This window comes from Mus pahari, chromosome 4, assembly GCF_900095145.1.
Source record: "Mus pahari chromosome 4, PAHARI_EIJ_v1.1, whole genome shotgun sequence".
Classification (NCBI taxonomy): domain Eukaryota; kingdom Metazoa; phylum Chordata; class Mammalia; order Rodentia; family Muridae; genus Mus; species Mus pahari.
The window spans coordinates 48,554,154-48,580,094 of record NC_034593.1 but is presented as its reverse complement, the minus strand read 5'-3'; the positions used below and the strand labels follow the sequence as shown (position 1 = coordinate 48,580,094).

General features: G+C 44.1%; 1 protein-coding gene across 8 annotated transcripts in view; it reads right to left on the bottom strand.

Moving 5' to 3' along the window:
* Window positions 1-1,124: 1,124 nt before the first annotated feature.
* Window positions 1,125-25,941, bottom strand: part of Dclk1 (doublecortin like kinase 1) — a 293,977-nt gene continuing 269,160 nt past the window's right edge. For 4 of the 8 annotated variants that reach the window (XM_021195918.2, XM_021195919.2, XM_021195922.2 and 1 more), the window contains 2 exons: window positions 21,110-21,223; window positions 1,125-4,449 (listed from right to left, as the gene is read on the bottom strand). In XM_021195918.2, coding sequence (XP_021051577.1) covers window positions 4,285-4,449; window positions 21,110-21,223 — 279 coding nt within the window. In that variant the 3' untranslated portion in view covers window positions 1,125-4,284. Of the gene's footprint in view, window positions 4,461-16,118; window positions 16,193-21,109; window positions 21,224-25,941 lie in introns of all 8 variants that reach the window. The other 4 variants (XM_021195921.2, XM_021195924.2, XM_029537365.1 and 1 more) reach the window with 3 other exon arrangements.

Genomic DNA, 25,941 nt, shown 5'->3' with positions numbered 1-25,941 from the left:
TTTCCCATCAGTTTATGACCCTTAGTGCTACTGGCTGGCTGGCTGCATATTTGAGATGATTAAAAAACAAAAGAGCTGCTTAAAGCACCTCCCCCATCTGTATGTAATTACATACAAACTAAAGATTCCATCTGATGTCCCAGGGTCCCAGTTCCTAGCTGCTCCGTGTATAAGCACCGTAGAGCCCAAGTGTAAAGCACTTTTGCAGTCATCAAGTGTTTCATATGTCCTCAAGTTTCTCTGATTTATTTGCCTTTAAACAGGGGAGTAGGAAGTGTATTATTTTACGCTGGCTTCAAGTCTGAGTTGACAAAAGTGTTAATTGTGGGGGCTCTTTGGACCGCTATTCTCCCGACAGACTAGAGTGGCTTCACGAAGTCTGATGATTAAAACTCCGGAAACCCAGATTTCCAAAAAGAAGCATGTATCTGACCCTCCACACAGCGTGCAACCCCGTGCTCCCCTGGGTCAGAGAGTTCTTTGTGCAAATTTCCAATGGAAGTAGCAGGTAGCTCGTGGGAAAAGTAGACCTTTGAGCTGATCAAGTTCAAGTTCTTAAAACCTTTGGACGGGGGTGGAAGAGAGGGGGGGGAGAATCACATAGTAATTAAAAAGTTAAAAATAATAAAAATTATTTTATGATTTGTTAGGTGAGCCATCTTGAAAGGAACATATCCAAATGAATAGTTATGTTAAAGTTACCATCTTGGATCTTGGTGCATTCCAAGACTCTGGGATCACAATGAAGGCAATGTACCAGACTTTTCTGTGCTGACTTTTCCTTGGGAGTTGAGAAGGGTGAGATGTGCCCCTTCACTCTTCAGCACAGGCCCTGAATAGCAAACTTCAGCCTGAGGCACATTTTTATGGTCAAATTAAAAACCTTCCAGAATAGGAGTTTATCATGGAAACGCTGACAGGGCTTTACCCAGAGAAGGGCTAGAGGCAGTGCAATAATATGGAGACAATTCTCCCTCAGCACTACTGCACTTCAGCACGGGGGATAGAGTTGTCTAGCCCATGCCTCTGGCCAGCAAACAGCCATGATTTAACGTGCTTGAGTCCTGGTGATTCGGTAGCTCTGTGGCACTCTGAGACAATTTTTCTTTCCTGTTGTTTTGTTGTTGTTTTTTTTTTTTTTTCAACTGAAATATGCCTCAAAGGGTAAAGGATTGCGACTTTAGCCTTCATTCACAGATATACTGTTCTCTCTCAACGCTATGTGACAGGCCTGTTAACCACCACTCAAAAGCGGGCTCAGCAGACTGCAGGGAAGGCTCAGCGAACGCACGCAAAGCATCAAGCGTTTTCCGTTGTTTATTCTTATTTCCCTTCGACTTAAGTTAATACACACCACGTGTGAGTTAGGTAAGGACTATAGCCAGAACATTTCCAGGGACTGAAGACCTTAACTTTTCCTTCTAATGGTTTGGAACAATTCACATATTTATTGATCATGACAAATAAAGTGGTTCCTTCTACGATGTGGAGAGGGAAATGTATTCATTAATAGAATGGGTCTCGTCTATAGAACTGATTTACAGGAAGCAAGTAATGAAGGAGTGCTCAACTACTCTACTCTCAGACCAAAAGGATCCTTTCAATACCACAAGACTGGTCTTGCTAGTAAAGGAAGGGCAATTCCCATCACCAGACTACCACCATAAGAGTTATATAGTCAATACGCAAAAAAAATGGAAACAGTCATGATGGTTCAGTGGGTAATTACAGCGATACACAGCCACAATGGCACATAGTTGTTCTATGATACACAAAACAAAAAATAAGATTGATTTGGTTATAGAAATTCAAAGAACACCACCACTTAATTGTTTCAAATTGGAGCTATTCTGAGAATGTTGAAGGGAGGATATTCGCACTGGGTAAAACCAAAGCAGTCTGGATGCACCGAGTCATCAGCCTGTGCTTGTCTGTTCACCCTCTGAGTTACAGCTCTGACATCTAAGATCTTGGTAGCTTGACGCTGGCAAGATTACTGAATAACTGCATTCCGTCTGATTGCTCAATATTTCTACTTGACAGGTTACATTCCACTATTTATTCAGCGTAGATCACTGAAATTCTATAGGGATGTGCTGTGATCGCCCTTCTGAATGGGCTCTGAATTCTGAGCTGCTCTTCTGCAGCCCGATGAGAAAATGTTGATGGAAACGTTCCAGAGCCCTGCACCGTGGGCCTGTACCCCAGGATGCTGTGGCCATACGTTAATGACCGGGGAAAGCAGTAATTCAGAGAAAGGGAAGTGGCGATCTGCTATTGGCCACAGGGTGTTTTATAGTCACACACGTGGCGTTGAGGCTCAGTGATGCCATCACATGCTGATTAGAATAGCGCTTCGCTTTTCTGTTTCACAGGGAGTAGTGATTTTTGGACCAGTTCTAGTCTTTCACCGATATGACCTCTGTCTACAGATTGACACACTTCCTGGTGGTCTGTGCCCTGGCCTTAGTCCCAACACCCAATTCAAATAATATACGGATTTATATCATTTTGTGATTTTATGTGTTTCATTTCTGGACTCCCAAAAAGGAAAAAAACCCAAAATAAATGTTATATTTAAATGTGGAAGAGCAGGAAATGGGGGATTCTGTCATTTAAAAATCTATAAATGTGCAGAACATAGTTTTAATGACTATGTATAAACACAGCAGTTGCAGATCAATGTAGAGCTCGAAAATCAAGACCTGACTATGGGAAGATTGTTCATAACTTTCAAGACATTAAAATACATTCAAAGCAAGAATGAGCTTAAGTAAGGGGCGTGTAGCCGTCCTGGAGTGTAAAATTGTTCTCTCCTGAGTCAAGGCCGAGAAAACATTAGGGCAATGTTTGAGTTGGGTCTTGCCTCCCGCATCCCTCTGGAGCAGGGATGTAGTGAAGCGAAAGCACAAGCTTTTGAAACACCATCGGCTCCCTAAGAAATGCAGGCCTGGGAGACAGACTGTGGAGCAGGAGTGAAAAACCAGCCCCAGGCAGGCATTGGCCCCAAATCAGAAAAGCAACACATCCCCCACCCCGGGAGGACTAGAGAGCATACTAAAGTAAAGAAAATCATGAGTGGGAGTGGCCGCTTCAGCCCTCCAAGGTGTCTCCTGGGAGACTTGCTGGTACTGACTTCCTGGTACCTAGAGTTACCATGGCATCGGTTTGTTTCTATGAATCCCGTTTTAGAACCTTTTGGATTGTGTTTCCTCTGAACTTTCCCTTCTGCCTCTTTGCAAAGCACTAGCCTCTTGCCCCAGATCTTTTCCATTCTGTGTTGGTTTCACACCGGTGGCTACGGTCCTGTGTAGAGAAGCAGCTGAGAACACAACAAAACAAAACAGAACAACACAGAGCCTTGCTTTCCCTTGCTGGTTGGATTCCCAGCCCCGTAGAGCACCTGGTAATTTATTGCTCTGTTTACCAGTGGATTCTTGAGCTCTTCTGATCCTGAGCAGACAGATCCCAACGCACCAAGCACAAGCCAAGGCTAGGTGGTTCCCCGAGGGTCTGCCTGGCACTAGCAGCAGGTAATGGGGAAGCAGCATGGCAGGGGCGTCTTCAGCACATCTTTGTGTGGAGACAGGGAGAGACACTGTCAACCGCTCGGGTTAGGCTGCCACAAGACCTAATTCCCTCCAATCAGAGCAGAGACGTCTCTGCAGCTTAACCAGCTTACCACTTAGGGACAGGGGCTTCCCATCTTCCTAAGATGGTTAAGAAAAGATGGGTGCATCTGCTGATGCTATACAACCTGTCATTTTCTAAACCCACAGAGACGGACTGGCAGTGTGTCATCCTCTATACTCTTCTTGTGTGGACATTTTTTGGGGTCTTAATGACGCCCCTTGGTCTGCAGTAAAAATCAAGAAATATGTGTGAAGATATTCAAGGGCCTGAAAAATTCCCCAGCAAGGATTCTCAAGAAAATTCTATGCACTCAGAGGGCTAACATGTGCTATGTTACATACTGCAGATCCTAGTTTGACTGATGAAAACATTCATTACTTCTATGTTAAAAAAAAAAATCGCAAATTAGCCTTAACCCTTTAAAGGACCCCTATTAGCAGCAAATTACCGTTGTCACAAACACCACATGCCTTCTCATTCAGTAAAGGGAACTTGCTACAAAGGTACCCAAAACACACTTTCTGTTCTGCCGTTCAGCACTGAGTGCTAGATAGATCAGATGAACCTGTTTTACAGAAGTTTGGGGGGGGGGGAGGGGGAAATCTCAGAGTCTTAAAGGGTTAAGCTAGGACTTCGAGTAAAAGGGTCTTATTAAAAGGGCGAGTTGGGGGAGCGAACAGTCTCAGAGGAGCTGGGGGAGTAGTCCTCCGATTCCGAGTTCAGTTCCGGTGGAGCTGGTTGCGCCTTGTACCGGCTCCTCACATCCTGGTTGCGTCTTCGTCGGAAAACCTGCCTCTCCTTATCAAGAGCGGTGGTCTAGCAGGGGCATAAAATGAGAAAGAGGACAATTAGGCCAGGGGTCATGGCAGAGAAGACTCTAGATGGTTTGCAGTTGGAAAGTATGCTGGTCGGCCAGGTTAACCTGCCCCTCACGGCTTGCTTAGGTCAACAATCATCGTCTTTGCCCACGAAGCCAGCAGGCACGGGCAATGTCGCAGAGAGCAGCCTACCCAGTGCCACCAGCTTCCTCTCTATCACCCCACATTAAACAGAGCTTCAGTCCTTTGTGTGTGACAGGTAAGAAAGCCCCTTGGGTCATGTTGGCCAACAAGCAGCTTAGGGCACAGGGATAACAGAGCTGAAGGGTGATAGAGTTGTCAGAGGTGGGGACATAGTCACAAGCCCTGCCTGCATTAGCGATTTTCACCCTAAATGATCTTATTGTCTGCTGACGAGGGGACAAGGCAGAACCTTGGGAGGGGTTGGGTGAATTTTAACGAAACCAAAGCCTGCAAGGGATCCTGGCTTGAAATGAAACTAATCCCAGGGACTACATTCTATGGGTTTCCGCTTTACAAAGTCAATGTTTATAAAAGTGAGTTTTTTTTTTTTTTTTTTTTTTTTGGTTTTGTTGTTGGTTTTTTTGTTTTGTTTTGTTTTTTAATCTTCTTCTTCTCTGAGAATTCCAACCTCTTGTCTCTATCCCTAATTTTCCCACGGAAACCCCAGATTATCTCTGAGATAGGCTACCCGGCTTTAGCCCCAGCAGTTATTTACAACATCAGTAGTATAGGGAAAGCATGACTTCATTTCAGATTTAATGGGGGAGGGGAGGGACTGGCCCATTTTAGAAAAACTTTGACAGAAAGCAGAGAAGCAGGTACAAGGCTCAAAGCAGGGAGTGTGGGGTTGGGGGGGATGGAATCCTGAATATGGCTTACAGGCAAAGTCTCATTGCCTGTAAGCCCCCATTTAAAGGGACATAGCCTGGAGGCTAGTCTGCTTTTAGGAGATTATTTTCCCTCTGTGAGGATATCTGCCGCCATTTTCTCCTCTTGAAATTTTACTGTTGGTTTCTTCAAAGAACTGAGATAAATTTATAGCCAGCCTGGTTCTGAGAACAAAGTGAAAACTGAGCTGCTCATGCCATTGCAGAATAGCATTAGATTGTTAGAACCGTCTTAGACCTAAAGGAAAGCAATCAACGTTCCAAAATGAAGTAATAAAGAGCGAGATAGCGGCAGCGTGTAGAACGGGGCAGTAAATGGCTTACTTAAGCTGAGCTGCTTCCACTTTAAAAACGATGCATGCCACGCGCTGAGTAACACTGTTAGAAGCCAATGAGGGCGATAAACTTTAATAATTCACTTCTCGCTTCACAGAACGGCTAAAACAACCATCCAATGGCTGCTCTGTTGAAATGTCTGCTCTGAGCCTGCCCCTCGTTGAATTTTAAAGGACCTTCTGTGTGTAGGTTTCGGTCTTATACCCGAAAGCCTCAGTCTCACAAACCTAAATTCCTAACTTTATTTAAAACGTTGTAAAGTCACAACACATGGTATTTTGCTTTTCAAAGCAAACTGAGAACGTTCTGTTTGTGTGGAGTTGGATGTTTGTAGAAAACAGATGTCTATTTAGTCTGTCTAACATAAAAAGCATTCTGTAGTTAATCCAAGGGTAATATAAACTCGTCTCCCGGTCATAAAAAAAAAAATACAGTTGTATTTCTACCTTTCTGGGGCTGGAAAACGCCCTGGCTTTGGATAGAATATGCTGACAGAGGAATGCAGGCCGTCAGACATGGAAGGATGCACGGGGAGCGTGCACCACCGCTCTGCCTGTGCCTGACTCTGGCCATTCATTCAGCTCCCTCAGCGTTAAACACAAGGAGCAGGCGTGGCCTCTTCTCACACTTACAGAATTGCTGTAGATAAAACTGGATGTTCTGAAAAGTTTTAAAAGCCAAGGCTTACAGAGGTCTGAGGCACTCTTTCTTTTTTTCCTCTGTAACTTGATGCAAGATAGTGTTCTAAAATTAAGCAGTGGGAGCAGAAGGCTCCTGTGACAAGCCAATTCCCCCCCCCCCCTTCCTCTGCGCTCGTGCATCTCCCTGGGCGACAATTCAGCAGCAGACTTGTTGAAATAGACTCTGTGATTCTCCTTGTTGAATTCTCAAGGACCTTCAAATGTTCAGCCCTTGGTCTCCCTTAGCCACCTATGATTACCTGTCTGTTCGGCTGCTCTAAGTCACGTGCCCCTGAAATGACACGCCTCTCTACAAACACAGAATGCAGTCCACTCAGAGGCTGGTGGCATCCAGGTTGAGCCTGTGCACAGACTGTGCACAGTCGGTCCTCACTTTCACCTTCCTCACTCTCTTCCTTCCTTGGCCCTCTGCCACCAAGTGCTCAGGTCCACCTGCCAATCTCCCTAACTATTGCCCCTCTGCCATCAAGTGCTCAGGTCCACCTGCCAATCTCCCTGACTATTGCCCCTCTGTCATCAAGTGTTCAGGTCCACCTGCCAATCTCCCTGACTATTGCCCCTCTGCCATCAAGTGTTCAGGTCCACCTGCCAATCTCCCTGACTATTGCCNCCTGCCAATCTCCCTGACTATTGCCCCTCTGCCACCAAGTGCTCAGGTCCACCTGCCAATCTCCCTGACTATTGCCCCTCTGCCATCGAGTGCTCAGGTCCACCTGCCAATCTCCCTAACTAGTAGCCTTCTAAATGTTCACCCTCCTAGATGAGCCTTTGTGTGCTTATATGCTCCTTAATTTCACAGCACTTCTTAGAAAGGTGTGTTGTGATCATAGGTCCTGGACTAAGGGTCACACGGCAGTTTCTATTGGATTTACAGATGCTTAAGAGTGAAAAGGGGCTGTCCGGGGCACCTCTGATCAGTGCTCTGTCTTTATAGGACTGATATTGAGGCTCAGTAAGTGGAGGGATTTGCCCATACACTACACTAAGAATCGGATGCATGTCTTACACAAGGCCCAAGCAAAGCATTTACTCTGTAATCTATTGTAACAGGATACAGCAGAGTCTCCACGCTTGCACAGTTCACTTCAACTCTGTTCTCATCCCCAAGACTGTATGCTGCCCATTGGAGAAAATCATGGGGAACAGTAAATCAGGATCCAGTGAGTTCAACCCACTGTGAATCTGGGGAACTGTGACCTTCTCGGTGTCGTGCTCACCACAGAAAGAAGGGTTTCCTGCACATCTGGGTCACTGCAGTAGTTATCAGTAACTGTAACCAAAGACCACCCAGAAGGTATCTGTTTCCTTAAGCCCCTGCTCCCTGAGCCCTCGCACATTCTATTTTGAGCTCTGTGAACTGTGGTTCATTTTAGGATGCTCGTCCATACCCACTTCTAGTGTGGTACGTAGTATGTTCATGGTGCGTCCAGCATAAATCATGACCGTTCTCCTCCTCATCTGATAGTCTGTGGAGGGCCACGGTCAAGTCTTAGATGCCTCCTCTGAATTCTCCACAGTTCACAGCACGCAATAGATACATTATGAACCCTGTGGCTACTGAAATATGAAGAGTTCTAACAGAGGTCACCTACTTCCCTCTGGGGTACCCAGTCTCCAGTACATCCTGCAAGCAGCTGACAGGTCAATTTCCACAAAGTCCAGCTTATTTATAATTCCTCATAAAGTCTCAATCCTTGTCCCAGTCTTGGCAAAGGACTGACAGTAAAAATTTTCCAGTGTCTAGTTCCTGTTATTACTCAAAACTTATGGGTAACATCAGTAGATCACTGATGGATCACTGTGAATCTTTATCAGACAGAGGCTCTTCTAGAATAACACCCCTTTGTCCTGCTTACCTTAGTCAATTCTGCATTTGTTTCCCTTTGAATGCCTTTCCACCCCCACACGGACTCTACGGAAGGGGGTCCTACACTATCTATGAGAGGTGAAGTAGTAGGCTTGCTAGAAGCAAGCCTAAGCTGACAGGTTTAGGATAGACACCTACCCTGTCAACAGGACACCCTGACGCTCTCTCTGGAAATTTACCTTCACAATGAATTCCAGTTTTCCAGATGACGGCTTCTCTAATCTTATCCACCACATGATTTTGAAGTCAGAGATAGCACAGTGAGACAGGTGTGGAGACCAGAAGGAAACTGGGCTTTGAGTAAGTGTTCAGTCCACCTAAAACCAAAACTAGAACTCACCCACAGACCTGTCTGGTTATGGATGATAATAAGTGTTAATAAACCAATCTAGTCTGGGCTTTCTCCCCAAAATATCAAAGCAGTCACTGACATGTCTTGGACTTCTCTTGGTTGTCCTCAGATCTGCATCCTGGCTCGAGTTGCTCACCACCTGACATGACCTCTTCTGCCCAGCCCAATGTATATATCCAAGACCTAATCACAACTAATCTACTATTTCACATCACCCAGTAAACTCCTTCTGGCAAAAACCTTCTTGACCAAAGCTTTTGTTATTAATTGCCCACTGTTCTCCTACCACCTTTTATGTACAGATTTCTCAAAGTTAATGTAAATATAAATTCCTCCATGCTACAATCAGAAGCTTCAGCATACTTAAGAGATTGTGGCATATTGACTGTGCATGTTTCACATACTTCTCATCTAATCTAAAATTATTTTAGGTGATTATGCACTTTCTGAATAATATAAAATAGCAAGAAATGAATAGAGTTACTACTTCAGAAGCTAATACATTTCAAATATGAGCAAAATTATCCTTGTATCTTATAAAATTGTTTCTCAGTTACTCATCCATTTGCCCATTGCAGTGTCTGATCATAGTTAATACTGCCTTTTGTGATTTATTTAGAATTTTAATTAAGGCTATCAAAATTGGCACACCTCTCAGACATATACCGTTTACTTTTTACAACTGTGCATTTCAGAATGTATGGATTCAGCAAGAAAACAGATGTATTCATAGCAATTTGTCATGCAAATGTGAACAGATTAGAACCCCCCCCCCCAACCCAAAGCATTTAAAGCGTAATTTGCCCTCTGAAATGCTGTGTCTAAACTCCAGGCCATGTCTGAATGGCTGAGAGGTGACTTTACTTATTCATTTATTTTGTATCACCCACACAAGATTCTCAGATATCAAAGATATTCTCAGTGTCTCCTCCTCACTGCCTACCTTGGCAAAGTGGATGTGTCTTAAGGTGTGGGCTGAATGTCCCATGAACACATAAGACTTCCTGACAGATTTATTTTGTAATTTATTCTGCTCAGTGTTTGTGGTTGTGTTGGATCCAGTGTGTATAGACCTGCCATTGAAATCCCAAATGTCTCCTCAGAGAGTCTCCATTCCATTAAGAGCCCCTAAGAGAATCTCAAGACTGTAGTATCAAATTTTGATGTTAATTACCACAGGTTAGAGGTGAGCTAGGAGCCCTTAGGATTCCACGGCTGATCGGTGGTAACCAAGTATGACTTACTGCAGATGCCTGTATGTATGTCTCTGTCCCCACTCTCTATATGGGGTGCTTGGTTGAAAATACATTGTCATTGGAAAATGAAATGATGTAGAGAAACAGACTAATGTAAGCCCGTCCTCTATAGAAGAACTACCACAAGTACCCACCACAAACCATTAGCTTTTTGACTCTGACAAAGCCCCTGGCTGCTACTGTAGCAGGTGACAGATGGTTGTAATATGTCAGTTAGCACAGCAACTCAGGGACCTGCGCACAGCATATATAGCTTCCCAGGAAGGAATTAACATCTATCCTGTCTCTGAGCCTACCACAGTACCAGGCACACTGACATGTAAGGAGAACCTAACCAGGAGAATTATTTGGACAATGACCTCTTCTCTTGATGAAGTAAGGCTATGTTCTACATTCTACTCAGATGTTTTAAATCCTTGTTTCTGAGGTTAAATTTGAAAGTATGTACAAATGAACTTGAACTGCATCTGGTCCCTGTGCAGTGTTAAACAGCGAAATACCACACTACCAGGGGAAGCCCTGGCAAGATCCAGGAGTATGGATTATAGAATCAGCTCTATCTTTGCTATTTGTAGGCACTACATATCTCTGTAAAGCCTGTCTTGTCTGGCAGCTTTAGCTTAATCCTCTTGGAAGCAGCAGTGGGTAGAAATTGGGAGAATTAGCTTTTGTCCTAGCCCAGCTAATAATGTGACCTTGGACATGCTGTCTACCTCACTGTCTTCTAGATTCCATGAGCACGCACTAAAGAAGGTCTTCCAATGCCTAAGCCCCAGAAAAAAAAAATGTGTTCACCTATGGAATGCCACCAGGATGCTTAATATCGCCATCAATCCACTGTAATGGGCTGTGTTTTCTCTTAGCAAATAATAGACCATACAGTCTATGGATCAAAAATATTTCTCTGCAATACAGGCAGGATTCGCAAGGGATGTACTTCATTTCTGTTGTGCAGCGATGTTTTCTGTCATGGCAGTAATTATTGGATTTAGGAAACTACATTTTTCAAAGGCGCAAGTGTCGATGACTTTCCCTTCTCGGCTTTTCCTAATTTATTGCCAGCCATCACAACGAGTCTTCATTTCATTAATAAAAGAACATTATTGTGCGTTTTGCCTTTTAGTCCATCCATTATTCATGCTACCTAGGAGGCTAGAGCATTCATCTCAGGAACCCGCTCCCTGCTAACCCTCACCCTGTAGGGACTACGTTATAATTTGCTTGCCATTAAAATTAAACTAACAAATCGATCCCGGTATCCCTCCTCGTTTCGCTGTGTTTATTGCTGTGGTTAGTGCGGTTCTATTTTGTTTGGCTGTTGTGTCCTTTGGGGGCCTTGCCAGAGTTCCTGGAGACACAGTGAGGATTTTCACTAGAGTAAAAGTCACCCTTAAAATGGCAAAAAAAAAAAAAAAAAAAAAGACAGGCTTGCACGAGGATAGAACCAGTCCATGTGACTTCCTCAAGGTGACTCTCTGAGATGTCATGGCCCGTTTTCCTGAGAAGTCTGACTGTGTGCCTCAGTGCTAGCTATCTTGATCAGACACAGGACTTTGAGATTAGGTGTTTAAAGGAGTCTCAACCAGCCTGGCTCTGTCACCTTCCTAGCCTCCAGCAGAGGTTACAGCGGTGGCCCTTACAGGGTGTTGGTATCAGGGTCCTTCATCTGCTCTGCAGCCCCTGTCTCCTTATGGAAGAGAACCTGAACAGCCATGTGGCCGCCCCTCATCGCAATAGTGAGCCGGTCAATCACCACCGGCAGGGCTTAGCCTAGGCAAATCTGTAAAAGTTTAAAACATAAACTAAGCCTCACAGGTATGTCAGCGGCTGGGTGGTTTTACTGCAAGTACAATTGTAGCTGAGCCAAAAGGCTTATTTATTCCTGGGTTGTTAAAAATGAAAAAGCTACAGACTATCTTAGATGTTGTCTGGTTACCTTAACCCTTCCTTTTATATAAAGCCATGAAAAAAAAAACATTCGACCTCGAAATTCCTTCTTTTGAGTCCAATTATTCATTTTTACTTGGGCTAAAATACCACCTTACATAAGTCCCATCCTTATTCTCATGAAATTTGCATTTTTAATAGATGGTACTCTTAATTTAGAACTAGCCCTCACCCTTAAACACAGGGGTCAGGAAACTTTGCAATAGGCCAAATAGGCGAGTTTGGGGTTTCAGGCTATGATACAACTATCACAATAGGGCATAAGCAGCCACAGACAACATGTCAATGAGTGGATGTAGCTGTGTTCCAATAAAACTTTAAAAATAAAAATAAAACAGGAAGAAGGCTTGGCTCCACTCATTTGTTGCAGCATGTAAATCCTCTTCTCAAGGACAGCATTTTAAACGTCACTGAGACTTTTTAAAAAAGCTTAAAAGAAGGGCAGTGAAGGACAAATAGATACCAAAGAGTATTTAGTAGATACTGAATTGTCCAGGACCCCAGAGAAAAGAATAGACTCTCTCTTCAATTCATACCACTTGGGAGAGGACTTAGGCTTCGTGGTTTTCCCTCATTTCTAGATACAAGTTGAAGTTACACAGATATATATATATATATATATATATATATATATATATATATATATATATATTCTCTCACAAGAGGCTTCTGAAAACAAATCAAATGAAACAAAATCAAAACTAAACAGCCATCAGTGTGGCTTGGTGAAACATGCCCCAGGTGGTTCTCTAGAACTGCATTTATTTATTTTTTAACTTTTTTTTTTTCTTGAGGCAAGGTTTACTGTAGAGTCCCAGCTGGTCTGGATTTTGCTACATAGACCAAACTGGCCCCAAACTCATAGAGATCCACCCGCCTCTGCCTCTCATGTGCTGGGATCAAAGGCGTGTACCACCACTCCCAGCCATTCCTGACTTTTTTGCCACAGCAATAGCTATCAAGTGCTCTGGAGTTTCTGAACCTGGCCTGAGCCATCACTCAGGGGCTACTAAGGAACAACTGCTGGATCCAATGCTCACTGTTCTCTGGAAGCCAAAAGTGTCACCAAACTTCGATTGTTTTTGAAATTTGTCTATGACTTGCTGAATGCTTTAAACTCATCCCCCTGTTACAGAAGAAGCCAGGAGTTGGGGTGGGAGCTAGAAGGAGCGGTCAATCCCATGTTATCTACTTCCTCTGGCAGCCTCTGGCGCTCTGGCGCTCAGCACAAGGTCAAAGCAACTGGTCACAAAGCAGGCCTCAGTGGGCAGAGGTCTGCTGTGCTCCCAGTGTGCTGAGGGTGCTGTCTGGCATCAATAGGGACACCTCTTTCAAACTGCACCCAGCAAGATACATTTAATAGACCCCGTTCCTTTTAACAGCCAAGCATGACGGCATTTAATAGCCTCCTAAAGCCAGCGCCTGGCTGTCAGGGTCTGCCTCATTACTCACTGTTTCGGGAGGGGCCCGAAACCAGTATGCACATTTTAGTCATGTCATGCCTGGGAACTCAACCAGTTTTGTCCTGTTTCACCTCCACACTTCATCCTATTCAGCATTTTCACAGAGCTGGCCTCCTGTGTTGGTTTGTTTATTTGTTTGTTTGGCCGGTTCTGTTTTTATTTAACCAATAGTTCATTTTGGTTATGGTCCTGGTGGTCTGCATGGACTTCAGACGCAGAAGTCTCTTCTGCGTGTTCTTGGCCACGACACGGGCCACGGGGACATCTGCACTTGAGAGAGGTAGAAAAGATGCAACCAGACCCACTTTGGCAGTGGGGAGGGAGGCATAGAGCAGGGTGTGCTTTCTTGTGACTTGCAGCGGGGAGAAGCAATGTTTCAGGCCTCAGGGGTCGTGGAATAGCCCAGTGAGCTTGTGAGCTACTTTGTAAGTGCAAGTGGGACCCAGGAGTACTCTGCCCAGAACAGTGTGAACAGCCACAAGCGCTTACAAACACAAGCTCTGGGACTGGGGTCCTTTGCCGGCAAGGATGGTTTATCTTGAGGAGTTGGCCTGCCACTGTGGGTAAATAAATGCTCCCACTTCCATGGAGATAAAAGGGAAGCGTTTGTGATCAGCAAGGAGAGCGAGCGTGTTCATTCTGGGGCTAAATGGCATTATAAAACTTCCTAATTAAGCATAGACGGCAATGAGGTTTTAGTGTCATGTCTCCAGTTTAGCTTTACATACTGTGTATGCTGTTTAGTGCGGCAGTAACTATAAACATTGTTGTTACTGCCCCCAGCTGGAAAGCAGAGCAGTTTATGTGTGGAAGAAGAAAGATATTATCTCCCATCTGCTCCCGCCCGTTACTCAGGGATGTGTCATTTTGTCTGCTGATGGGGACTGTCACTTGGCTTGCAGTTAGTCTTTTTAATACTGGGTCACGTGCATTAATTATTGTGTTTACTTTGCCTCTACCCTTAATTCTATAAGTTTTGTAATTCCTCAGAATGTTCCTTTTTCTGAGATTAGATGAATTTATGGATGCTTAAAAAAAACAAAAAACAAATAAGTCCAGATGTAATTAGGCACACTTGAGGCCTGTTTTTCACCATCTATCAATTCTACATGTAGACGTCTGGCTGAGCCGCCCCAGGACAGGACACATAGGATAAGAAAGGCTGCATCACCACCACACTACGGCTCAATTTGCATAAAGTATGAAAGGGAGGAAGGCTAATCACCACAGGTAGGCTTCTGCTTAGCCTTTGCTCTGGGCACAAAGCCGTGCTCTGGAAAGGCCCTGGAAGGGCACTGGAAAGGTTCTGAGCATTTCACGAGTGTGCACAGCACGCGCAGTCTACCGGGGAGATCAGCATTTGTGAGCTGTGTACTCTTCTGCACTCTCTTCAGTGTTGGAAAGTCAAAAGCTGGGTCTGTGTGCAGGCAAATCATAATTAACTCCCCCTCCCCCAGAGCTAATTTGCTTAGGTAAATGAAACACTAGATGTGGGATCCCCACCCTCGGACCAATCTTGAAGGCACAAAGAGTCTTTTCTGGAAAATCCTCTCACCGAGCCAGGGTGTTTTCCTATTATAAGCAGACCTAGAAATGATCATGACCTTATTACGTTTTGGTTATTCTTTGAATGTTTTGCTTTTCTAAGCCCTTTGTTTTGAGACCCTAATTATAAAAAATAATTAGGAGCAATAATCAAAGGGGAAATGTATATGTATTATATAAAAAGTATATATGTATCTATATACACATGAATATATATATATATATATATATATATATATATATATATATATATGTAAAACTTGGCAGTCTGATCCATGAAATGGTGTCAGGCAGATACTGTGCTGCACCAACCAATAGACTCTATTATTTGAAAAACAAATGCCAAAGCTGGGCGAGTGCTGTATCATGGAGCTTTTACCTGGAGATCATTTTGGAGACATTAAGGTGAAGAGAAGTTCCCTAGAACTTCTCAGAGTTCATTTTTCAAACCATCGCAAGCCATCTTGCTTGTGGGTAACTCTAGAGAGATACACACACACAATGCCCCTGGCAGGAGACGCCAGCGCCATTGACTGGAATTGGAAATGAGGGGACAGAATTCATAAGCTGGTTAAACAAAGTCACACTTCCCATAGACCCCCTTGCTCAAGCAGAGAAGCCAACTAAAGAATCTGACAATTACAAAATTCAGAAAGTAAATTCATGCAGGAGCTAGTACATAGAGAGGGGGCTGGGGGGTGGGCGGGAGGGGGGGAAGGGAACGGTAAAACAGAAACAAAACGAAAAGGTGGAGAACTTGAAAACACAAGCTTACCAACACACACAATGCATTCTGTAGCCCGCTGTACTGGGAGGCGTTTCTACTGCTAAGGTGTAAATGCATTGTCTCATCCTCTGAGAGGGTTAAGGCTGGGCTGGGTAACTTTAAAATGACAGTATATACTTCTATAGAACACACACTGAAGTGCTGCTGTAGTTCCATTTATTACAGGGCAGGAGACCACTGGAAACATCGTTGCTGCAATCAGCAACAAAAGGCAAAGGCTTTGGCATCAGCACGGAATATACTGTCCTTTTAACCGTAAGGGGAAATCGATACTGAGCATGTGCGATGGAAAGAAAGCCGGCAAATGTCAGTGTGAAGAATGGGTGAAAAAAAGGAATGAGGGGGTGTGGCATCTCAATCAAGATTAAAATGAAACCGATAAAGCAGCATATGGACTGGGTAACAAATCAAAAACATGTTTATCCACTGAAGGAACTGGTAAATGGAGACTGCCAGCACGTTGCCATGGAAACACTGACTGTTGAGCTGCACCATCTCATACCTTATCCAATACATTCCTGGTTGTTGGTAGTAGTCCAAAGACCCTGATCTCTTGATGGTAAACCCGTGGTCCAGCTGAGCAGAGAGAAATGGGGCAACTCAGTGGATCAACATTGTGCTCCAGAATTAAGACTCCAGTCCACGCTCTTCATTAACTACGTACGTACGCACACACAGTGATGGGGCCTTTCCTGCAGAGCAGCTAGCTAATAACATAATCTGCACATTGAAAGTAAAATAAAAGTAAAGAAACAAAGATCCCTTACGAGTATCCTAGATGCCAATTTGATAGGGTAGATTTGTCTGTCAATCAGGTTTTTGAATATTTACACATTTAACCATGTGCTCAATTTCAAAAGATATATAAACACCTCTTATACAGTAGAAAATATACTCTTATACAGTAGAAAATATATGGTTAAACTGAAATCAGTGTTAGTCACTGTGAATACACAGATTGGACACCCTCCCAGTAAGATACAGTAGACTTAAGCTCACAGCTTTATAATTGTGAAATATAAGAGGAAAGGAATGAGACAAAATCATAAGCATTTAGATTTAAGAGAGCGTTGATCTCTCTCTCTCTCTCTCTCTCTCTCTCTCTCTCTCTCTCTCTAATACTCCTGAACTAAAGAAGATGAGTTTCTCTGGGAAAATAAAATGAAATAGAAAAAAAAAAAAAAAGAAACAGAAAAGCTTTCTGTGTACATTAAAAAGCACATATGTACACTTAAGTGCTTAGCGTTAACAAAAGACACAGCAAATACTACATAGGGTAAGTTCCCACTACTGTCCATTCTGGAATAAGATGTTAGCTTTTGGCTACCTGGGAATAAAAGCCTCAACTCCCAAGCCCCGCTCCTTGCCTGAGCCCTGTTGTGCCCACCCAGGATGCACCTTGCTTCGGAAGAGAGATTCTGGAGTCTTTTCAAGTGTCTCACTGATTTGACGCTCCTGACAGATTCTACTTCTAATGCACAAAAGGCATTTCAAAAACACGCCAGGGTCCTAGGCATTTAAACTAGGCACCACTCTGAGATTCGGTGTTCTGATTGGAAACTAGGCTATCCTAGTGTTCGGAGAAACATGAGGTTTTAATCTTCAAAAAAATGTATCATTTCTTTTCTTTTATGAAAAGAAACATTGTAGCACACTTGCTCTCTGGAAGGTGGTAGGTTGGCCACAGAGAGGGCGACCAGTTATTAGTTCTCTAGCGCCATCTACAGGCGGACTGCCAGAGAGCAGGGCGCAAGGGCTATTGAACCCGGCTTTCCAGAACCACAATTACTAGCTGATTAGTATGGATTTGTTCAATTAGACTGAAATGCTCTATTTGCATGAGCAAAATTCAAAAGGACAATGTTAAAGCATTAGGAAAATTATCAACTAAAACAATAAACAGCATTAAATAGGGAAAAAATTGGAAGTGGCATCTTAGTCATGGGTTTTTCATCAAGCTGCACAAATCTAATCATGCCCCTCCCCCTTCCACTCTCAGAGAGGCCACCGTTAAAATGTCATCTCTAATTCCACTTCATGTCTATACACTGTATTTTAATAACCTTTTGTTTCCTCTCCCTCTCCTCTCCTCTCCTCTCCTCTCCTCTCCTCTCCTCTCCTCTCCTCTTTCCTCTCCTCTCCTTGCCCAACTGCTATGAAAGCTGGCAGGACAATGGAATCCTTATAGAGACAGAATACCTCAGTTTCATGCACAACCTCGGATGCTCCGCTGACTACACTACCTGACTCAATGATGCTCCATCAACCTCCCTCCTTTCAGAACAGCCCCAATGACTCCCAAGAGCTCCAGTTGTTAATTACTCTCCCAGCCAACTCGGGACCCTTGTGGAGCCTTTGTATGAAGCCACCATGTGGCCTTCTTTTGGCCTCAATAATGTTTGGAATGAGAAAGAAGGCAGGAGAGGGGGCAACAGGAACAAGATCATGTGGTTCAGGTCAGGAGTTCTCCTGTGTTTCAGAAATGGCACTTGTGAGCAGAGGGCGCTTGCTGAGCCCATACACACCTTTGTTCTTGTGTCTCTCAAGAAACAGGGTATGCCATGATTTCCTTTATAACCATTGCTACTTTGTGCCAGGTAGATTTCTCACTAAAGAAAGACAAATCCCACACAGAGACCAATGGCATACCTATTTGTTTCCAGAAAAGGAAAAGGAAAAAAAAAAAAACTACAAACTGATACTCCAATCTAATTTTTAAAAAATTGCAGGAGTGCACATAATTAAAAAAAAAAACACTAGGTAAGATAAAGACAATTTAAAGTCAATTTCATAGCCTCCCAGGAACATATATTTGCTCAGGGGGGAAAAATCTGCTTGAAGGAACTTATTTTTTACTTTATCAAACAGAAATAATCACCATGTTATATTTGTTGAAGACATTCTTATCATGGGGGAATAAAACCAGAATTATTAAATTGTCAAGTGGCCTCTATAGACTATACCATTCATAAAAGGTATTTATTTCACCTTCCACTAAAGTCCTGTCTCACAAAAGAGTATTGCTTTGTAGTCACACTCAGGAGTTTGGAAGGGACGATTATTTAATGATAAGGTTTTTTTTTTTTTTTTCCTTGTGATAAAACTGCTACTAATAGTCTTTATACTTAGGATCAGAAACGAGTCTATGGAGTTTGCCAGTGTTATTCTGAAAGCTGAAAGCAAGGCAATCATATTGGTCATCTTCTAATTCCCAGCTCCGCCCTACGCCTGGAAGCTTCCCAGGGGTCCCTGTAGAAAGCAGAGATACTGGAGTGGGAACCGCACCCTGGGGAAGGGGCATTGCAGTCCCTTTCTTTTGACATTGATATTTTTCATACTTGAGATTTGAATGACAGGGGTTAACATAAAGATTACACCGAAGTGCTGTGTAATGCCTAAAGCGACTTAAAGACTCATTGAACTCGTGTGCAATTCAGAGTTACAGGGGGGTTTGACTGCCGTGGAAAATATGTCAGAGATAACTGAGACCTCCGAATCCAAAATAGCATTCATGCTGGGTACAATGACCCACACTCAGGAGACTGGGGCAGGAAGGTTGCTTCAAGTTTGAATGAAGCCAGCAGGGACTGCATAGTGAGTTCTAGGTCAGCAGAATATACGGGGCCAGGAGCAAAACAAACAAAAACAAAGAAAACGATTGCATTCAAAATGGTAAAGTCCTGATGCTTAGAAAACCTATCAGTGACCACTGATATTCCGTTGAGATGTTTTGATGAAGTTATAAGAAATTCGTAAATATTTGGTTTCAGAATTTATCAGTGTCTAGTTAAGATAGGATTTGCCCTCAAAGATGTATCCTGTGCTAACTGGAAAATCACACAGAAGTCTCTGTCTATAGTCATTACAGGACTCCCAGAACACTTTAAACAAACCGTTACTGAACAGCTAAGGCAAACTTAACCAAAGACCAATTAAAATGAAATTATGGGGGAAAAAATGGCCCAGGTGGGAAAAACATTCTCTGTAACAGCCATGAGCTCCAAACGGGTGCAGAGAAACATTCCTTTTTGTGGGCATTTGGTGTTGACCACTCATTCCAAAAATGGCGGCCCATTTGGAATATCCAGACCTAAGAAAATAGAACTTTGTCTTAGCCGTGCTTTCCCGAGAGATAGAGGCTTGCAAATGTTCGTGGTGGATGTTAGCTGATGACAAAGAATGCCAACATCCTGGAAAATAGGTGGACAGTTGATATTTTTCCCCACTGAGTTTTGGAAAGAGATAAAGAGAGGCTAAAAGTACAACATGAGTGTGTAAAACCTCAGCGTTGCTGAGGAACATCCCAAAGAGTTTACATTCTATGGATAACCATCAGTTTACTCACGTGTCATCACCCACAATGTACTAAAAAAGGTCCCTGGAGGACTGTGAGATTCCAACAGCAAGAGCAAGCACATCTTCGTGCCTCTTGCAAAGTGAGGAAGACCCTGCCAGACAGTCACTAACGGAGACCTGCTTCATAACTGTCAAAGTGGCCCCTTACATGAGTCTTAGCTTTGGCACTCTAGCGAGATCAAAACCAGGAAGAAAATCAGAACACCGAGACACCGGTATCAAGGACCGACCACTGCACACTGCGCATGAGCGGAGCAGCATGGCTGTCTGCAGCGTGCATGCTCTCCCAGGATCTTCTATCGTCCTGCCTCAAGTTCTTTGTTGAGAAAAGGGAAACAGCCCAAGTGGGTCTCACACTGAGTGTGCTGCTAAAGCGTACATACTCTGGCTAAAGAGGAAATTGTTAAAAACTCAAGTTATGTGAGACGTTGATGTATATGTGTGCACTCTAGAATTTAGCACCAGGAAGTTTGAGGTTTTAGTTTCTCAGACCAATTTAATCTCTGTTAGAGAACCTACCAGATTACGTAGAGTGTATGCCTGTATGTGTAGGACAGGAAAACAAAATTCAGGGCACCTTCATCAAATAAAGTGGTAAATGATAAACGTTGTCAACTAAACAAATTTCTAAGGAGCAAAACCTTGTGACTTCACTGGGTGTTCCTGCAATTCGCGCTCTCTGAATCTCAGTGTTTGCTTTGTGCTCTGTCTTGGCTTTCCTCTGGATCTGGCGTACATGTCTACATTGCTCCAGACTCTCTCTGCTATGTTTCCTCCCTCTCTGCTTCCTTGTCCTTCCAGGTTCTAGCAAAAAGACGCTGAACGCTTTACCTGGGAGTCAAGAAGTTTACACGGGTATAGAGTCCAGTTTGGGGAGAGAAGGTTTTTTTTTTTTTCTTAAAAAAAAAAAAATCATGAAATTAATATATGCTGCTAGATACCCTGGAGGTATTGGATAACGAGGCACCCAGGGAAACAACCCTCACATACACACACCCTCCGCTGCTGTCTGAAGAAATGACCCACTAGGCTGTCTCTGGGAGGAATCTCCCCGGCATGCCTGTCTCGCGGGGAGGATGCCTGTCTCGCGGGGAGGGCTGCTTTTAAAAGTTGGAGGTGGATATCTCAGATACTTACTGCTATTACAGAAACTCCTGCCGCGGTGCTGCTCGGCTTGGGGCCCGTGTTGAAATGCTTCTTGATCTTGCCGGCTACTGACAGCTGATGCTCATTTTCTGGGAGACCATCATCCTAGAGGATCAAAAGAGTGAGAAACAAAGAAAAAAAAAAAAGGTGAAAGTGAGATTCTCGGAAGTGAGGTCAAAATCTCTGAATCAGGTCGGGATCTTAGAATTGGAAGAGGTCGGAGACCATTCAACCAAGATTTTCCTCAGGAAGCTGTCATCAAAGGCAACCCCTCCCCCACCCCATTCACTACCTTCCTTTTCTGTCTGCATTTTAATGGCTGGCCCTATACCATCAGACCCTTGGCGGTTTGTCTCCAAACCTAAAGTCTTCTGGCTACTAATAAAATCTATTTGCAACTTTGGCTCTGTGGACATATGCTTAAGGAAAAGATAATATGGCCAACCCCAAGCCCCCAAAAGTCGGCATGCCTTCCTCTCCCTCCCAGTCCATCATGATTTAGATCCAGAGCTAAGGAGACCAGCAGACCTGGTCTCATGCATGGTCATAAATCAACTTTTTCCCCACCTTATAGCTGCTTAATTGGCCATTCTAAAATCCCAGACAACCCTCTGGGCAAAAAGTTCTTCCCTAAGTTTTAAATCCTCTTTACTGCCTTCAGATCATCTGCAATTATGACTCTGCCATTATGACACAGTCCATGGTAAAGCTCCTTTTAGCTAAAACTTCTGCTCTCTTGGGAACAAAACAATCCTCTGGGCTAACGGTGGCCTCACCACTTACTAGTTCCCGACTGACGAAAGGCTGCGTGACCTTTGAAAGCAGACACTGTGTTTTACTCCCTGTTGGATCCTTGGGTCTTAGCACAGTGCCTGGGCACATACCACACAGTTAATAAATAATGATATCAATAGATGAATGGACAGACAATAGGGTGTGTCTCATCATCTGGTCAAACCCAAACCTGACAGAGATGTCTATTTTCATTCCCTGATGTTTTTTTTTCTTTTCTCTTTCCCCTCTTTCACTTTACACATCATTTCTTGTCTCTGTCCAGAAGAAGAAACCGGCTGTCCCCCGCTGTCCCTACCCTGGCTGTCCCCCACTATTCCCCCCCCCCGCTGTCCCTCCCCTGGCTGTCCCCCGCTGTTCCCCGCTGTTCCCCCGCTGTCCCTCCCCAGGCTGTCCCCCACTGTCCCCCAAGCATGACATGCATGCTTTCTGCATGAACCGCTGTCTCCACACGGGGTCTGCTCCCCTTTTCAGCATCTGTCATTCATTTACCTAGTGGATATTCACTACATGTCTAGATAGGACCAAGGTTTTACTGGTTAGTGTAGGAAATGATACCAAGTAGAAATATGCATGGGTCTGATTCTTTGAGACTCTGGACCCTCCTTTTCTTGAAGACCTAAGTCCAGATGGCCCGTTCTAAGACATTTTCCCCGTTTAAGCATAATCCAGGGGCTTTTCATTAAGTCTCCAGTGTCTTTTATCTCATAAGTTTGATCATATACTTGTGTTTTCTGGCACCAAGCTATCTTATTAGTCCACCATAGTCTATCTATCTATGGCCTATCTATTATCTACGCATTCTCCTATTCATTATTACCATGCTGTACCACCTTTCCAAGTTCTCTGCGATCGTTAATGCAAGCACTTGGTTCTCTGACCTATGCACAGTAGGCATCATTCATGTTACAATGAGCATTAATGGCCGGAAGAAGGAATTAACGAATATGTCTATTTTTAATTGGGACCAAATCAGGAGGAAGAGTTTCCAACACTGCAGAGGGAAAGGTGATGATCCCATTTTATGGCACGAGCCAGAAATAAATGCTGAAATGGCAGAATTCTTGGGGAAGTGACAGAAAGAGGGATGGGTGAAATACCTACTATGTTGGGAGCTATGTTGGGGATGCCAAGCTGTGGGAGAGAGGAATGACCTCTGCCTACTTGAAGCCTGCTTGCTAACGGACGGGTGGGGCAGGGGAGAAATGCATGCTGTGACAAAACAGAAAACAAACTCAACAAGATAAGGAAATATGGCCACAAGGCAACAAGCTCCGAGGCTTGATGGGAAATCCCAACATGGTTGAGAAGAATGAGAACATATTGCCCCACTGTGAGCAGGCTTAGAAAATTGCTCATGAGGAATGTATCTGAGCTGGTCTTTAAGCCAGCAAGCAGGAAGGAGAGACAGTGTGTCCCTCACTTGCACAGTGTATCCAAGTGGCAAAGCTATTGGCTGCCAAATCAATGAGTCACTTGGGTTATCTCTAGATAAGAATTTATTCAGAAGGATAGTGGCATAGGGAAGAGAAAACAGAAGAGCCTTGTTCAAAACAAGTAGGAGCGTAGTCTCAAAATACAAAAGAGCTGTGCTTCCCTTTGGTTAAAGGTTTATTTTTATTTTATGTGTGTGGGTGTTTTGTCTGTGTTTCTATGTGCACCACATGTGTGCAGAGCCTGTGGAGGCCAGAAGAGGGCATCAGAGGTCCCTGGAACTAGAGTTGTAGACAGTAGTTAGCTGCGGTGTGGCAGCAGGGAAATAAATGCAGGGGAGAGGAGAAAGTGCTCTGAAGCACGGAGTCAAATCCCCCAGCCATGCTCTTCATGAGTCTGGTGTGGTATAAGACATGTGAGCACTGGGCTGCCTCCCACTGGGACATCTTGGTAGTTCATCTTTCTAGTTTTTGACTCTGCGATGTGGTTGGATGATGATAACAAATACGTGGTCTGGACTCTTAAATTTTAACTTAAACAAATTCAGTGGTGTGGATAAATGCCACTTCCAACATTGTATTATAAAAATGGTGCCTGAAATTTAAGGTCGTGAACCATCCTTGGAGCCTAGGTTAGAATTTTTGAGAAATTGTTTACACATCCCACAAGGTGGGACATGAAATGGAAAGTCTTACCAATAGTAGCATCATGTCTCTGGTCTCCTGGGAACTTCTTCTTGAAGGGACCACTCTCATACATGATGTTTTGTGAGGTTCTGTCACATTTCTTGTCATTGTATAGATAGATATATGCTACCTGTGTCTTGCTACAGTTCCAGGCCACCTCAGGCAAAACGTTTGATAATGACCTTTCCACTATGAGACAGGTTGAGAAACTATGTTGAGGAAGCAAGTTTAAGTCAAGGAAACTTGTAGTCTTAGTATAAGCTAGAGGAGAAAGGAGAGGAGGCACACATGTGGGAAGGAACACGGGTGGAAGGTGGAAGCAAAGAGGAACTTCCAAATAAGGACAATATTGTTCTCTCAGGCAAGCTGAGGCAAGGGCAGAATGCACACGGTTGAGATGTAGGGGGAGGTTGGTTACCAGGAAAAAGCAGGTAGAGGATGGTGAAGGAAGGGTTAATTACTGGTGGCTCTATGCTGACAACACAGACTTGATTCCCTGTACCCCAGACTAGTGCCCACTCTAGGCATTATCAGTGCCCTCTGAAGATGAACGCACTGAGGCTCAGAGTGGGGACATCATTTGCTCAAGGTTAAGTCAGCACTGAACCATGTCTGGAGTCTTCTTTCTACCAAACCACACTCCATCAGTAGAGGACATCATTTGCCTGGGGTACTTTGTCCCTGGATGCCAAGTTAGTTTAGTGCAAATATGCAGTGAGTTGCATTTTCCACGATGAAAGTCACATAGTAGAGAGGTAAAATGTGAGTTCAGGTAGGGGCAGAAGAAACCAGCGGATACTTGGGCAGGCCTAAAGCAAGTCCGAGGAGGATTTTTGAGGTCAATAAGAGGGGCGGTGAGCACATCAGGGGAACGGTCCTTCGGGGCGTCATTAGAAACTTTTATGTTAAGTGGAGACTGGGTATCCCTTCACCTATGGCATGGAATATTCACCTATTAGGGCCAGGGATCCAGGATCGAAGGACACACTGGATAGCACCAGAAGGACCTGGCTGACCCTGCATGAAATGGAAACTGTGCCTTGCCGACAATGCAGATTCCACTGGTGTGGGTTGTATTTAATAGCTTTACATGCAAGAAAGACCAAAGCGATTCAATAAATGCAGCCATCATGTGACCCTAGACAGATCCAGCCCATGCCCAGGGCCACCAGCAGCTTTGCCGGGTTCCTTCACCAGCCCCCACCCCCCACCCTCCCCAGGCAGGGGCTCGAGGAGAGGTTTCACTGTTGACCGCTCCACAGGGCACTGCTTTATCACTCTCCAGCCTGATGCTGGGTCTCATCTCTGGTCAGATCGCCTAGTGACTCTTTTTCTGATGCTAGAGATTCGTGCTTCCAGCCTTAAATCTCAGCGAAGGTTTGAGCTTCGCTGGGACTCTCATATCAGCGCATGTGGAGGCAGCGAAAGGCACCAGACTCTCACAGGTTGTCAGGGATCATCTGGAGCTCGTAAATCTTAGCACATTTCTCCAATGAAATACAGTCTCTCGGCTACAGGAGGCACATACACACTCACACCACACACACATACACTCACACACACACATACTTACACAAACTACATACTCATACACAAATACAAACATACACAAACACATACACCACACTCACATGTACACACAGTCATATAGCACACACTCATACTCACACACACTCACATATTCATACACCATGAACACAAACACACTGTCACACACATAGTCATATATCACACTTTCACACACCACACATTCACACACCACACTTACACACACAGACTCCCATACACCACAGACTCTCACACACAGACTCCCACAGATTCTCTCTGTCTCTGTCTCTCTGTTTCTCTGTCTCTGTCTCTGTCTCTCTGTCTCTGTCTCTGTCTCTGTCTCTCTCTCTCTCTCTCTCTCTC